Source organism: Elephantulus edwardii, unplaced genomic scaffold, assembly GCF_000299155.1.
Source record: "Elephantulus edwardii isolate Elephantulus edwardi_28Jun2011 unplaced genomic scaffold, EleEdw1.0 scaffold00085, whole genome shotgun sequence".
In the NCBI taxonomy this organism is placed as follows: Eukaryota; Metazoa; Chordata; class Mammalia; order Macroscelidea; family Macroscelididae; genus Elephantulus; species Elephantulus edwardii.
In genome coordinates, this window is record NW_006399835.1 from 5260820 (window position 1) to 5274513 (window position 13694).

Sequence of the window (13694 nt, forward strand, 5' to 3'; positions counted from 1 at the left end):
GATGACTTTGATATGACTGTTATACTGAAACCAGGACTTTTACTAATTAAGGAATTGTGTTTTGCTGTTAATCTGGTTTGGGACTGCTAGGCTAAACTTGGACTCATATTGTGAGATATTCTTTGCCTCTCCCACTCTCAAGCCTATTTCCCAATGTTTGATACTACAAATATGAGTAATGTCTGTGAGTCAAAAATTAATATTGAACCCATACGATTGTTAGAAATAGGTGCAGGAGCATGGGAGGTGGCACTTCTTGGCAGCTATTTGCTGCTGTGGATATTAACGATGGGGTGAGTTCCCATTTTTGAAGTGGGTCAGACGCAGCCATTCGTGTGTTGAAGCTGCTCCTTTCACATATGGCTATGGAAATAATATGGGAAAGTAATAGAGGAATAATATTTGTGTGCATTCTGAAGAAAAAGCTGTCACTTTGTATTAAAAAAAAAAAAACACCCTCATTTTATTACAAATACCTAGCTTTTATGCCAGAAATATTCAGAGGAGGAATCAGTGAGTTTAATTGTGAATATATTGGTAACCATAGTTTAACATTTTACTGAAAAAAGGAGTGTTGGTAAGGCAGTTACTTTTACAAAAATATTTTTTATACACGTTCTCTGTAGGTTGCAGGGAAGCAGTTGTTTTTATCTTATTAATGGAGAAACAGTGATAGTTTAGTTAGAATGCTGTTCTTTCATAACCTTTAAGAAATAGTAATTTAAATGAAGATTGGATTTAAGAAATAAGTATAAACCAAATATCAACAGTCTGTAAGGATCATAGAACTCTTAATTATAGAGCATTGCACTCATAGTAAACTCAAAGTAGCAAGTATCTTGTGAACAGCTTATTATGTTCCCGAAGAAAGGTAGTTTGAATTTAAAAATGTTGACATTTAACTTCTTTGTCAAGTAAAGTGAATTTTCTGGCAAATTTAGGTAAAATTTAAAGAGAGGAATTAGTAAACATAAATAAAAGATATCTTTGCATTTAAAATTAAATTTTAAATTTCTTAGCTGAAATGGATTATAAGCAACTGCCACCATCAGTACCACTCTAACTCAGTTAATGAAAAGGAGAAGCTTGTTATTGCTGTTCTTAGCTAAGATTGTTTTGATTATTCTTCACTCTTTGCATTTTCCTATGAAGTTTCGAATAGGCTTGTCAACTCCTGTACCTCAGTGACAGGGTAGCTCTTACGGCCTCTTCCTATGCTTAATGAGTAAGGTGTTGCACTGCCAACTCAAAGGGAAACCGTTCAGATCAGCTAGCTACTTCAGGGAAGGAAGGTGGCAGTGTCCCCTTGTGCTGTTTACAACCTCGGAAAAACTTTGGAAGGTCAGCTGAGATGGTTGCATCTTGATAGCAGTGAGTTTGTACCTTGACAACACCTAACAACTAACACACACACACAAAATGTCCAATAGGATTTTCGGATTGTATTGAGTCTGTTGAGGTTGCATTTGAGGACAGTGGATATTTTTACAATATTTAATCTGCTAATTTTTTAAAGAAGTATTTTTCTTTATATGTTTCATGTCACTGATGACATGTATGTACATTGCTACTGTGCCCTTGCACAGTTTGTTTGCATTATCTTTATTTGCTCTTTTATTTTTATGCCATTGTAACAGTCAATATTTTTTAGTCTTATATTTTACCCATCCTTTTCCTGCAGAGTAGCTTGTGGCCTCAAACCACATGCCTTTGGGATTGCAGCACAGCTTCTTGTCACAAGACCACAAGAGCTCCCTATGTAGTCTTACGTGTTAATTATGTATTTTTAGTATTTAGGAATACAACTGATTTATGTAAATTAGCCTCTATCCACTCTATCTACCAATTTTTTCCTAAGGTAATCTGTGAATCTTTATTATCTATAATCATATCGTATGTAAAACCTTCTCTAATTTATATATTGTTTTCTTATTAATATATACTAGACACTAGTTTGCAATTTACTGCCTCTGAAAACCCTCTGGAAGGTCAGTTATGAGTTGATTCCAATTCAGTAGTACATGACAACACAACTGGTGGCATAATGGTAAGGAGTTATGCTGCGAACTCAAACTAGTGGCTTAGTGATAAGCAATTGTGCTGTCAACTCAAAGGCTTGTAGTTAGAACTCACCATTTGCTTCATGGGAGAAAGATGGATAATCTTCTCCAATGCAACTGCTTCTGAAAACTGCTAGAGTGTCAGCTATCAGCCAGATCTGATAACAGACATTGTTTTAGTATACCTTTTATTACTTTCATGCACCAAGCCCATTTAAAATTTAGGGTTAATTAAAGACTAGAATAATCTAAGAAAATAAAAAAATATTTCGTATTCTACCAAAATCTAGTTTTTATTGGTAAACTTTGTGTTGAACTCTCCAAGCAGTTTGTATACTTTTTAACATTGCATTATAAAGAACATGCAATTTTTAAAATGCTCCACCAAAATAGTGAAGATACTTTTCCATGGCTATTAATATTTTTTATCATTTTTATAAATATTACAGTGTGTAAGTACACAATAATTAGACCCACTATTGCTATAGGATTTTTTTTAACATTTTTCTATTAAATACAGTGCTACAGAAGACTTGTAGATGGATCTTTGCAGTGCCTATGTACTAGTTTTCTAGAAGTACATTTCCTGGATCAAAATGTGTAGACTTTAAATGTGCTGCAATGTTACCTTCTAGAAATGTGTACATTCTAATTCACATTAAAAGTATTTAAAAGGTTTTGTTTCCAAACAGTGTTTATTTTATGCAATGTTTGCTACAAAGAAAACCAACAACAAAGCACCCCAAAACCCTATAATTTTTATAGGCACCTGAGTGGTGCAAAGGTTAAGCACTCAGCTACTAACTTAAAGTTGAAAGTTTAAACCCATCAGCCACTGTCTGGGGAAAAAGGTAAGTCAGTCTGTTTTCAGAACAGCCATGAAACCCTGTGAGGCAGTGCTACTCCATCCTGGAGCGTCACTGTGAGTCAGAATTGACTGTTTACTATGAGTTGATTTTGGCACTAGCCTTTTATACTGCTGGTTCAGTGAAACTGTTTTACCTTTTAAAAAACAAACTGTCAGCATTTTCTGTCTCCCAGTCCTTTTAATATTGTCTTAAATTTGAGAATTTAAAAATTAGAATTCGGTACATCCTCCAGTTTTTTACAGAGAGAGGAAGACACAGATTGAACAGTAAAACAACATGCGGCATGTTCTAACACTAGCCTCACAATATTTTTTGCTGTGTTAGAACCCAGTACTGTAGCCATTGTGCCAGCTCGTATCATTGAGGGTCAGATTAGAACCCTTTTATAACCTATTTACAAAATTGCCTTATAATATCAAATTCTTACCTATCATGACATTGTATGAACAGAACATTCCCTTTTTAAAATTATCCAGAGTTTTTTTGTGTTAGTGCTAGCATAATCAAATCTCTGGACTTCTCTCCCATGAAACACTTCTCTGCTTCCTTTGGCAAAATGTAACATAAATTGTATGTTCTGGGCAAATGTGAGTAGGACGTAAACTGTATCCTCAGGGAAACCAGGATATTTGGATTCTCATGTGACAAGCATCTTTTAAAATTATTATCTTAACACATTATCAGCATTATTACTTTATATATGTCTATTTAATTGATTGTGATTCATTCCTATTAGGTAGGATCTCTTACTTATAATTGTGTTCTAATGTGCCACTTAGAAAATTCTTCTGTTACAATCTCTCTAAGCCTCCATTTCTCATTTTTATAATGAAGATCTATACTTTAGGTAGAGAGCACTGGTGGCCTAGTGGCAAGAAGCTGCTCTGCAATCCTGATAGCACACAATTCGAATCCACCAGCTGTTCCGAAGGAGGAAGATGGGAAATCTCTTCCTGTCCAATTAACTGTCTCTGAAAACCCACCCAGAGGGGCAGCTATGGGTTGGTTACAACTTAATGGAACACAATAATAACAACATACGTTAGGCACTATATGAGGTAATATGTCTCATATATTATGAGTGTGATAGGTAACACATATGGAGTACTCAACTTGGTAATGGCTTACTGTCAAACATAACTACTTTTAATTTTACTGGTAATCTAAACCTAAAACCTGTTGGCATTTAATAATTTGAGATTCATGGCACCCTTACCTGTGTCAGAGTAGAACCGTGCTTCCTAGAGTTTTCCATGTACAGTTTTTTACAAATAGATCAGCAGATTTTTCTTTAGAAGTATCTCTGTGTGGACTTGAACCACTAACCTTTTGATAAACATTTAATCAATTTGTTCCATTCAAGGACTCCATTCTGAAAATCTAAAGATTCTGAAAGGATATCATTACAAATTTCTAGCCACCTGTTTGTCTTGCATTCTTTTCTAGATTGAGTTACCTAATTTTATTTTATTGAACCTAGTTGTTTTGTACTGCAGAGTTGGAAACGATCCATAGCAAACAAACCCTTCAGTGGGTTTTCAGAGGCAGATAATCACATGGGAGGAGATTACCCTTCCTTCTCCTGTGGAGCAGCTGGTGGGCTCACACGGTGTGCCTTCAGGAATTAATTCCTCTTGTAGCAAAAAAGACAAGAAAACAGAATAAAATACTTCTGTGTTGATAAGAGCTTAAAGTGTAGTCAGATCTTTCATGTTTTATTCCTTTTTTCTTTTCCCCTTCCCTTTGTCCCTTTTATATTCTAAGTTATCTGTCAAAAAATTGACCATTCTGCACTTAAAAAAAATTCTTTAAAAAAATTGCCATCGATATTTTCTCTTGCTTGTTCTCTGAGGGAAACGGTAATAGAAACCACCACTCTCTCTTGTTGGTGTAGTTTAATCAAAGGTGCAAAAACTATTTTCATTATCCTTTGTCCATACCTCTCAGGAAGAATATAATGGCTAGAAATTTGTCATTTTTGCTTTAAAATGTCAAATATGAAGTATGAATATTTTTTGAAAATATGCATTTGTTTTCTTTTTTAAGTCAACTTATTGCATATTTGCTCTTCAAACATGAAACAACCCCCAACATAAATGCACACTTACACTCTTCCACTCAAACTCTGTTCATGGTAAGATTTCTTTATTAGCTGATAACATTACAGATATTTGTTGTACAAATTGTATATGTACATTAATCATGGATTACCTTTTATTCATGCTAACACTACCCTTAATTATTGTTCCAGTGAGTGTGTTCTTGGGCTTTCAATATTATAAGCAAACTGTACCAAATCTTATTTATAAAGTCCTATGTAAATATAGCTTGATCCTTTTGTAAATGATTATTTAAAGTGGTTTGTTAGATTAAAATTTTAGAAATTTGAACATTGATTCTAGTTTTCTTTAGGAAATTATTGTTAGTTTGTAAGTATTTTAAATGCTACTATGGTTAGTATTTGTTATGGATTTAACAGATATTAAAAAATCTGATTGGGAGAAATGTAATTGCTTATTTCATGCACCAAAAAAATTCCCCGTAACTTTTATATACAACAGATAGTGATTCTTAACACCAGTAGACTGTAGTTGTTTAATTTTTAAATTTTTACTTTTAGTATTATGATACCTAGCTTTCTGGGTGTTAAATATTTTAAAATTTAATTTAAATTTGAAAATGTGTTTCTTATGTACAATAATAACTGTAATAAAACTAGGTATAATTGTATGTTCACATTTCTCAGCATAAGACAATAGTGTTCTAACATTATTAAATATTTTTTTAGTTCTTTTTAGTACAGCATCATTTTGTTAACCTTAATCAGAGACTGACGTATGTTTCTTCTAAATGGCATCTGATGTGGTATCTTTCTTCAGTTCTCTGTGGTTTCCTGTTGTTTTCATACATAGAGAAAAGCCTTTTGAGGTATTAAGACCCATTTTTTTTCTTTTAATGATACATAAAGCCTAAAATTTCAAATGAACACCAAAGTTTCATAAGCCTACCTCAACACTCATTTCTTTTACGTCCTACCATCATTCTTCCACTCCCAGAAATCCTATTGTGTATTCGGCAATCAGTAATTCCTATAAAACCACCTGATTCTTTATCCGTATGTCTTATTTTTTCTTCTGAAGAGTGTCTTCTGCAAAGGCAGAGGTGATATATTTTCATCATTATATTTCCCCATGATACTTTGTTTTATTAACTAATAAATGCAGTATTTGATTCCCAAAATATAACCCTCCAATTAGCAATTTCAGTGTTACCAGGGAACCTATGAGAAAGTTGGTTCTTAGGCCCCCACCTGGGTTCTAGTTAATGAGAATATTGAGGGTCGAATCTTAGCAAACACTTTATAAAGCCCTTCAGTTGATTCCAATTGATAAAAATTTGACAATCAGTAGTTTAGGTAAGTACAGAAATTATATGAAAGTTGTATGTTTATGGTGATGCATTTCTGAGAGGACAGGCATAGGATGGTGCCTAGCAGGAAATCTGTATGTTGTTATATGCTGTTGAGTTGACTACAACTCATAGCAACCCTATGCAAATAGTTCTGAACCCTGCTCTCTGCTGGACCAATTTCACTGTCTCTGACACAGCTAGGGTCTTCTTCTCCTGCACTGTCCGTCAACCCATCCAAGCATGATAGCCTTCTCTAAAGACCGTCCTCTCCTGGTTACATGTTCAAAGAATTTAAGACGGAGTCTTAAAATTCTTGCCTCCAAGGAATATCTTGATTTCACCCTATCTGGGACAGATTTGTTAGTTCTCTTGGCATTTGGTCTGTTTATGTCATTGCTCAAGAAGATCAGGTTTAAAAAAATAAGTGCAAGTAAGGAAAATACTAAGATCTGTGTACTTGCAGTCTTATAAGAAGGTGTCTATAACGTTTTATGCTATCATGATATGGAAATTATAATTAAAAACTATTGGATTTTTTTTCCCTGCTGGCTCAGGAATAAGCAGCTAACATCCTAAAAACCAAAAGGTTAACTTAAAAATGAATGATGAGTATTTCCTGTTTTCATGATAGAGTGGAGATGCTGCATCTTGCAAACCATTCAGGTAGAAGATGACTTGGGAAAGAAAAAAATTTTTTCTGAATACATTTCAGTGTGATTCTAAACTGTTGAACTATTTAAATACATTGCATTATCAGTTTTAAAAGTTGGTACACGATATTTAAGGAATCAGTCCATAAATATAGAATATATGCTCATAAGATAGCCTGCTTATTTCTTTCTCATTAATATTAAAGGTTAGATGACAGACATATGCCTTCATCTCTACACAAAAGGTTGAAATGATGATAGAAAAATCTTGACAACTTTTCACCTTAACCATCTTGAAGTGGTAGATGCACTCTTCTATACAATGACTAAGCAAGTCCAACTATTATAGGGGCCCATCATTTTATAACTGTTTTCAGAATAGTTCTTGTTATGGACCACTGAATAAACTCTAACTCATACAAACCCATTTGAAAGTAGAAATGCCCCACAGGAAGAATTTATGATTAACCTTTTGTACACAAATGAAGAAGTTCTGTCATAAATCTTTCTTATGTATTTCTTGGAGATCTCTCAATAGCCACAAATTCTTTGAGTGAAACGTTCTTTTATATCTTTATCATATTGTTTGTAAATGGAAAATAATCCAGTTAGCAGACACAGTTACATGCATTCTGAACTATGAATAATTTTCTCAACTATTTGCCTTTTAATACAAATGTAACCATATTAATATTATGATTAAATTGTGCTGTTTGAAAAGAAGTATGTCTTAAATATTGCTTTATTCAATTATTCTTTTCTTCTTTATTTTTGATAGAACTATTGTACCATGGAAAGTATTCAGACAGTGCCTTCATGAAGTCCATCAAATTAGTTCTGGTTTGGAAGCAATGGCTCTAAAATCAACAATTGATCTAACTTGCAATGATTATATTTCAGTTTTTGAATTTGATATTTTTACAAGGTTATTTCAGGTAAGTGTTCTTTGATATGTCTGTTCTTCATTCCTTCTCTCCTTCGGTCTTTCTGTTCCTCCCTCCTCCTCCTCTTTTGCTTCGTCCTCTTTATTCTCCTTATACTTTCCTCTCCCTTCCCCCCCCTCCTTTCTCTCACTTTCCCTCCTATCTCTCCCTCTCTTCTTGCCTCCATCCCTTCCTCTCTAGCACTCTACCACACATGCACACTCAAATATGGACAATTGCACACACATACATAACACACAACAGATAGTCTCAGGCTTGGTAGCCTTTCATTTTAAAATAAGACACTAGTGTTAAGTTTTCATGAGTTGCTTTAAGTTTAAAGTGAGTTTCTTGCTTTGTGTCAGTCTCATCCTCATAGTTACTTGTCAGTTTAACTAGGACCTTTAATCTCCCTGTTGAGTTTCCTTTTTAAAAAAAAATTATTTAAACAAAAGTTTGTGGAAAATTTGAATTTTCACTAATTCATTTCTGCACATTTTTTTCCTTCCTCCTCCCTTCCCCCAGTCCACTGTGTAATGCATCACTTGTTCCAGATTGTTAATTATAATACACATATAATGCCTATTATATGTTCCTTTCAGACAGTCCTTTCCCTCATCTGTTCCAGCGCAGTGTTCATTATTCACTCTTTTCTCCCTAATGTTAACTCTATGTTAAAACAGTGGTATTTGTCATATATGTCCATTTACTACTGAGATATTTCACTCAGCATAATATCCTGTAGACTCATTCATGTTGTGTAATGTTTTACAAGTACATCAGTTTTTAGTGCTGCATAATATTCCATTGTATGGGTGAACCATATTTTTTCTGTCTATTTATTGATTGATAGGCAGTTGAGGTGTTTCTATTTCTTTGCTGTTATGAATAATGCAACAATTAACATGTTGCTCTTGTTCCTGTTCTTGTTGACTGCCTTCAAGTCGAGCATGACTCGTAGCGACCCTATGAACAGAAGGCCTAAAGCTTCATATGGTCGCAGTCAACACTTATCAAAGTTCTTAGAGTTTCTGGAGGCATGTTGTTTAGGAAGTGGATGCCAGCCTGTGTCCAGTTAACATGATTACTCATATATCTGTTTGTGTCATGGCTCTGGTTTCTTTAGAGTATATTCCCAGTGGTGGGATATTTGAGTCAAATGATATTTTCTGATTTTTTGAGAAAGCACTAGACCACCTTCCTTAATGATTGTAGAATTTTACATTCCCACCAGCAATGAATGAGGAGAGTCCTGGTAGCTCGGTAGTTAAGTGCTCAACTACTAATATAAATGTTAGCCATTTGTAACCATCTTCTGCTCCATGGGGAAAAAAGTTGTAATCAGCTTCCATGATGATACAAAAGTTTAGTAACCCTAAGGAGTAGTTTATCTCTATCCAAGAGGATCTCTCTGAGTTGCCATTAACTGAATGACAGTGGGCATTGAGCTTTTGGTTGGTTAGTTTTATTTTTCTGTATGTAGTTACTGGAGGTATATTCCATCTTCTCCCTTCTACTTTATCCCCTACCATAGATAAATAGGGAAATAGAAAATAGAAATAGCAATTCAATATTAGTAGTCCAAAATAAGAGAGTCCTCCTAAAACTTTCTGTTGGTGTAAATTATATTAAACTCATTGTTTTTGAGTTAGAACCAACTCATGGTTGACTCTTCAGTAGCTTTCTGGAGGTTGTAAAACACACAGAAGGAGATTGTATGTGTTTCTTCCTTAGAGCCAATGATGGATTTAAAATGTCAGAGAGATGCTGCCTTTGATGCTTCAGAGCACTTCCCTACAAACTATGCCACTAGTGTTCCATATATAGTGAGATCAATTGAAATAAAAGTGCTTATTCTGGCCTGAGCTTTGTTATTCTCAAATTAAATCTCAAGTAATATTATCTGTGTTTCAAGCACGCTTTCAACAAATGTTGGAGTTGTTGTTTTTGTTGTTAAGTGCTTTTGAGTTGTAGATGACTCATAGAGACCCTATGAACAAAAGACCAGAACAACTGTATAACTTTCATCGTTTCTTCAAGTTCATAGTTTCCAGAGGCAAGCTACAGGAGTGGCATCCACTCCCATCTAAGCTTGTTTTAATCACGAACCTCCACCAATCACAGTGCACCATGGGTAACCATTATGACATTTAACACATCAGTGTCACAGTGTTTAGTATCACAGCAACCTCGAGTTACCTTTGTACAGCAAATGGACAGACCAGTACTGTACCACTTAGAAGAATGACCCAAAAACAATTAAAACCAAATGGCTTTTAAAATAAAAGAGTGAATACAGTCAACTTACAGCCAATGGCTAGTAGACAGTACACCCAGAGTCTGACAGAGAAATAAAAACCTTTGTAGAATCAGGCTACTTGAGAATACTTCCCATCTGGATTCCAGCCCCATACTGGTGATTAAATGTCTTTTTTAAATATGAGGCCTTATACAGTCAACTCATAGCCAATGGCTAGTAAACAATGTTGCAGTATATTTATTTATTTTCATATTTCCTTTGTTATAAAAATTTTCTTCTGACTTTGCGAGGTAGCTCTGTTAGAGTAGTCCTTGAGTTTCAGTAATAAACCAAAGAATGAGCCTCTGAAGATAACCAACCTCTTCTCATGTGATTTATAGCCTCTGGAAACCTGCTGGGGGAAAAAAAAACAAAACCAAACAAACCTACTGGAGGGCCAGCTATGAGTTAGTTTCAATTTGACACAAGTGAGTGTGTATCTACAATGATTGGAGTGATTGATTTATATAAGAAAACAAGTTTCATGGGATTAACTTTAGTTGAAGAATTAATAGAATAAGTTAGTAAAAGGCAGCTTGCCTGATAAATAATACTTAAAGGATACATTTTACTTAATTACAGTTAAAAAATTATAATTCTACCTGTCTTTGTTGGCAAAGAAATTAATCTACTCTCCAGAATATTGACTTTCATTTCATTTATTTTCATTTTTTTATAGTTGCTTCCCTTACAATATGTGTTTTCCACTAGTGCTTCTCTAAAGAATTAAGATATATTTTAGGACAATGACTATCACATTTGATTTTTGTTGTTTCAGAATGGAACATTCCCTTTTTAAAAAGATATAAATACTTTTACTGATTGGATAGTCCATTCATTTAACACAATATCTATTCTTTTATTTTTGTACAATTTTTTATTCATTGAATATTCCTATTTTAAAAAGCACCAATGGTGGCTATACACATTCTTCACTTAATAGACCATGCTGATATCAGATTGAGTCCATCAGTGGGGTGTGAGGGAAATCTTTGCAAAAGCTCAGTGTCAGCAGTCAAAACAAAACCAGGGTCTGACTGTGGAACTGACTATCAGTTACTTCTATACAAGTTCAAATTGAAGCTTAATAAAATGAAAACAAATCCATGGAAACCAAAATACAGACTTGGGTCTATGCACTTGAATTTAAAAACCATCTCAGAAATAGATTTATGGCATTGAACACTAATGATCAAACACCAGGTGAGTTGTGGGATGACATCAGGGATATCATCTATGAAGAAAAGAAAAGATCATTTACATAGACATGTAAGAAAAAAAGACAAAAATGGATGTCAGAAGGGATTCTGAAAAGTGCATTAGTACATGAAGAGGCCAAAATATAGGGAAGACATCTGATAAAAGAGAAGAACAAGATACTTGAAAGAGCAACTCTAGGAGACAAAGCAAAGTCTTATTTTGGAATGTGCAAAGAGCTGGAGTTAGAAAATAAAAAGGACAAACTTGCTCAGCATTTCTTAAGGTAAAAGAACTGGAAGGGAAAAAAAAATCCAAGAGTTGAATGGCAACACTAAAGGATACTATGGATACAAGCTTGAATGATGCAGGAAATATCAAAAGAAGATGGAAGGAGGGCTCAGAATTACTTTACTAAAAAGAATTGGTCCATGAGGAACCAATTAAAAACAGTAGTATATGATCAAGAACCAAAAGTAATGTAAGAAGAAGTTCAAGCTGCACTGAAGGCATTGGCTAAAATATAGCTCAAGGAATTGATGGAATACCAATTGAAGTGCTTCAGGAAACAGATGCAACCCTGAAGGTCCTCATCAGGTTATACCAAGAAATCTGGAAGACAGTTACTGGCCAAAGAATGGGAAAAGATAATACTTTTTTTTCCCATTTCCAATAAAAGATGATTCAACAGAAAGTGGAACTCATCTAACAATATCATTAAAATCAAAAGTAAATAAAATTTTGTTGATAATTATCCTGACAGCAAACTGCCAGAAATTCAGGCTAGATTCAGAAGAGGCCATGGCACAAGGGAAGATGTTGTCTGAATAGAGCAAAGGAAGACTGATATAAAATCAACAAAGGTGTGCACGAGGGCTGTGCATACTTCCTCCTTAACCTATTCAAACTCTTATGTTGAGCAAATCATTAGAGAAACTGGACAGTATGAAGAAGAATGTGGCATCAGTGTGAGAGGAAGACTCATCAACAACCTGCATTATGCAGACTGCACAATTTTGCTTGCTGAAAGTGTCAAGGACATGAAATAGTTACTGCAGAAAATCAAAGAATATGACCTTCAATATGAATTACATTTCAACATAAACAGAAATCCTCACCACTGGGCCAATAGGCAGCATCATAATCAACAGAGAAAAATATTAAAATTGTTAATGAATTCCTTTAACTTGGATCCATAATTAACACCCTTGGTACTGACAGTCAAGAAATCAAAAGACATGTTTCATTGTGAAAATCTGCTATCAAGGACCTTTCCTACTTGTTAAGGAAAAATGATGTCAGTCTAAAGCCTAAGCTGAGCCTGAGTCAAGCCATCATCTTTCAAATTTATTTGCTATGCGTCTGAAAGTTGAACAATGACAGAAGCAAATGCAATGCTTTTGAATTGTTGTATTGGAGAACACCACCAAATGTCTCATAGCTTGCCAGAAGTACCAACAAATATGTCTTGGGGAAAAGTGCGTCCAAAGTACTCCTTAGAAGCAAGGGTAGTGAAACTTATCTCACATACTTTGAGCATGTTGTTAGTGGAGGTCAGTCCTTGGAAAAAGACCATGGACTGATAGGAGTACAAACAAAGAGGGTGAATGAAACCAGTCTGTTCCTTGGAGTCAAGGATTCTGAAGCTCCGCCTGACATACTTTGGGCATGTTGCAAGGAGGGACCAATCCTTGAAGAGGGACATCATGCTTGAGAAGGTGGAGGGACAGTGCAAGAGGGGAAGACCCTTGATGAGATGGAGTGACTCAGTGATTGGGGTTATGGGGATAGTTGTGTCAGAGACAGTGAGGTTAGCTCAGGATAGAGTTGGGTTCAGAACTATTGTACACAGGGTTGCTGTGAGTAGCAGGCAACTCAGTGGCACAGAACAATAAACTGTTCATTCAAGGAAGAATGCATTTTTGAATGGTACTTTTTAATGTATTATTTGCTGTAATGTATCAAAGTTATATGTTAAAGGTATGAGAATAACTTAATATGAGCTAAAAGTTGATATAAACTGTTACTTAATAGGTATGCACATTTTCTTACAATCTATTTCACTTTAAAATAGACCACGTAATTTTACTTCTACTAAAATAGACCAGGTAACTTTACTACTCTAACATTTTTATCTGATGTGTTTTCTGTGGGATGGGAGAGGAGAATGGGCAAAGCTATTCTGTATATTTTTTTATATAAATCCCCAAAATGTGACTGGTTAATGAAAATATATCGGGTCACTTTAAATACATGTTAATCATAGACATAAAACTAAAGATAGT

General features: G+C 34.6%; 1 protein-coding gene across 1 annotated transcript in view; it reads left to right on the forward strand.

Annotated features, from left to right (window-relative positions):
* CBLB (Cbl proto-oncogene B, E3 ubiquitin protein ligase) overlaps window positions 1-13694 on the forward strand; it is a 326116-nt gene that overhangs the window by 165651 nt on the left and 146771 nt on the right. Inside the window, exon 4 of the mRNA XM_006890001.1 lies at window positions 7769-7925. Coding sequence (XP_006890063.1) covers window positions 7769-7925 — 157 coding nt within the window. The remainder of the gene's footprint in view (window positions 1-7768; window positions 7926-13694) is intronic.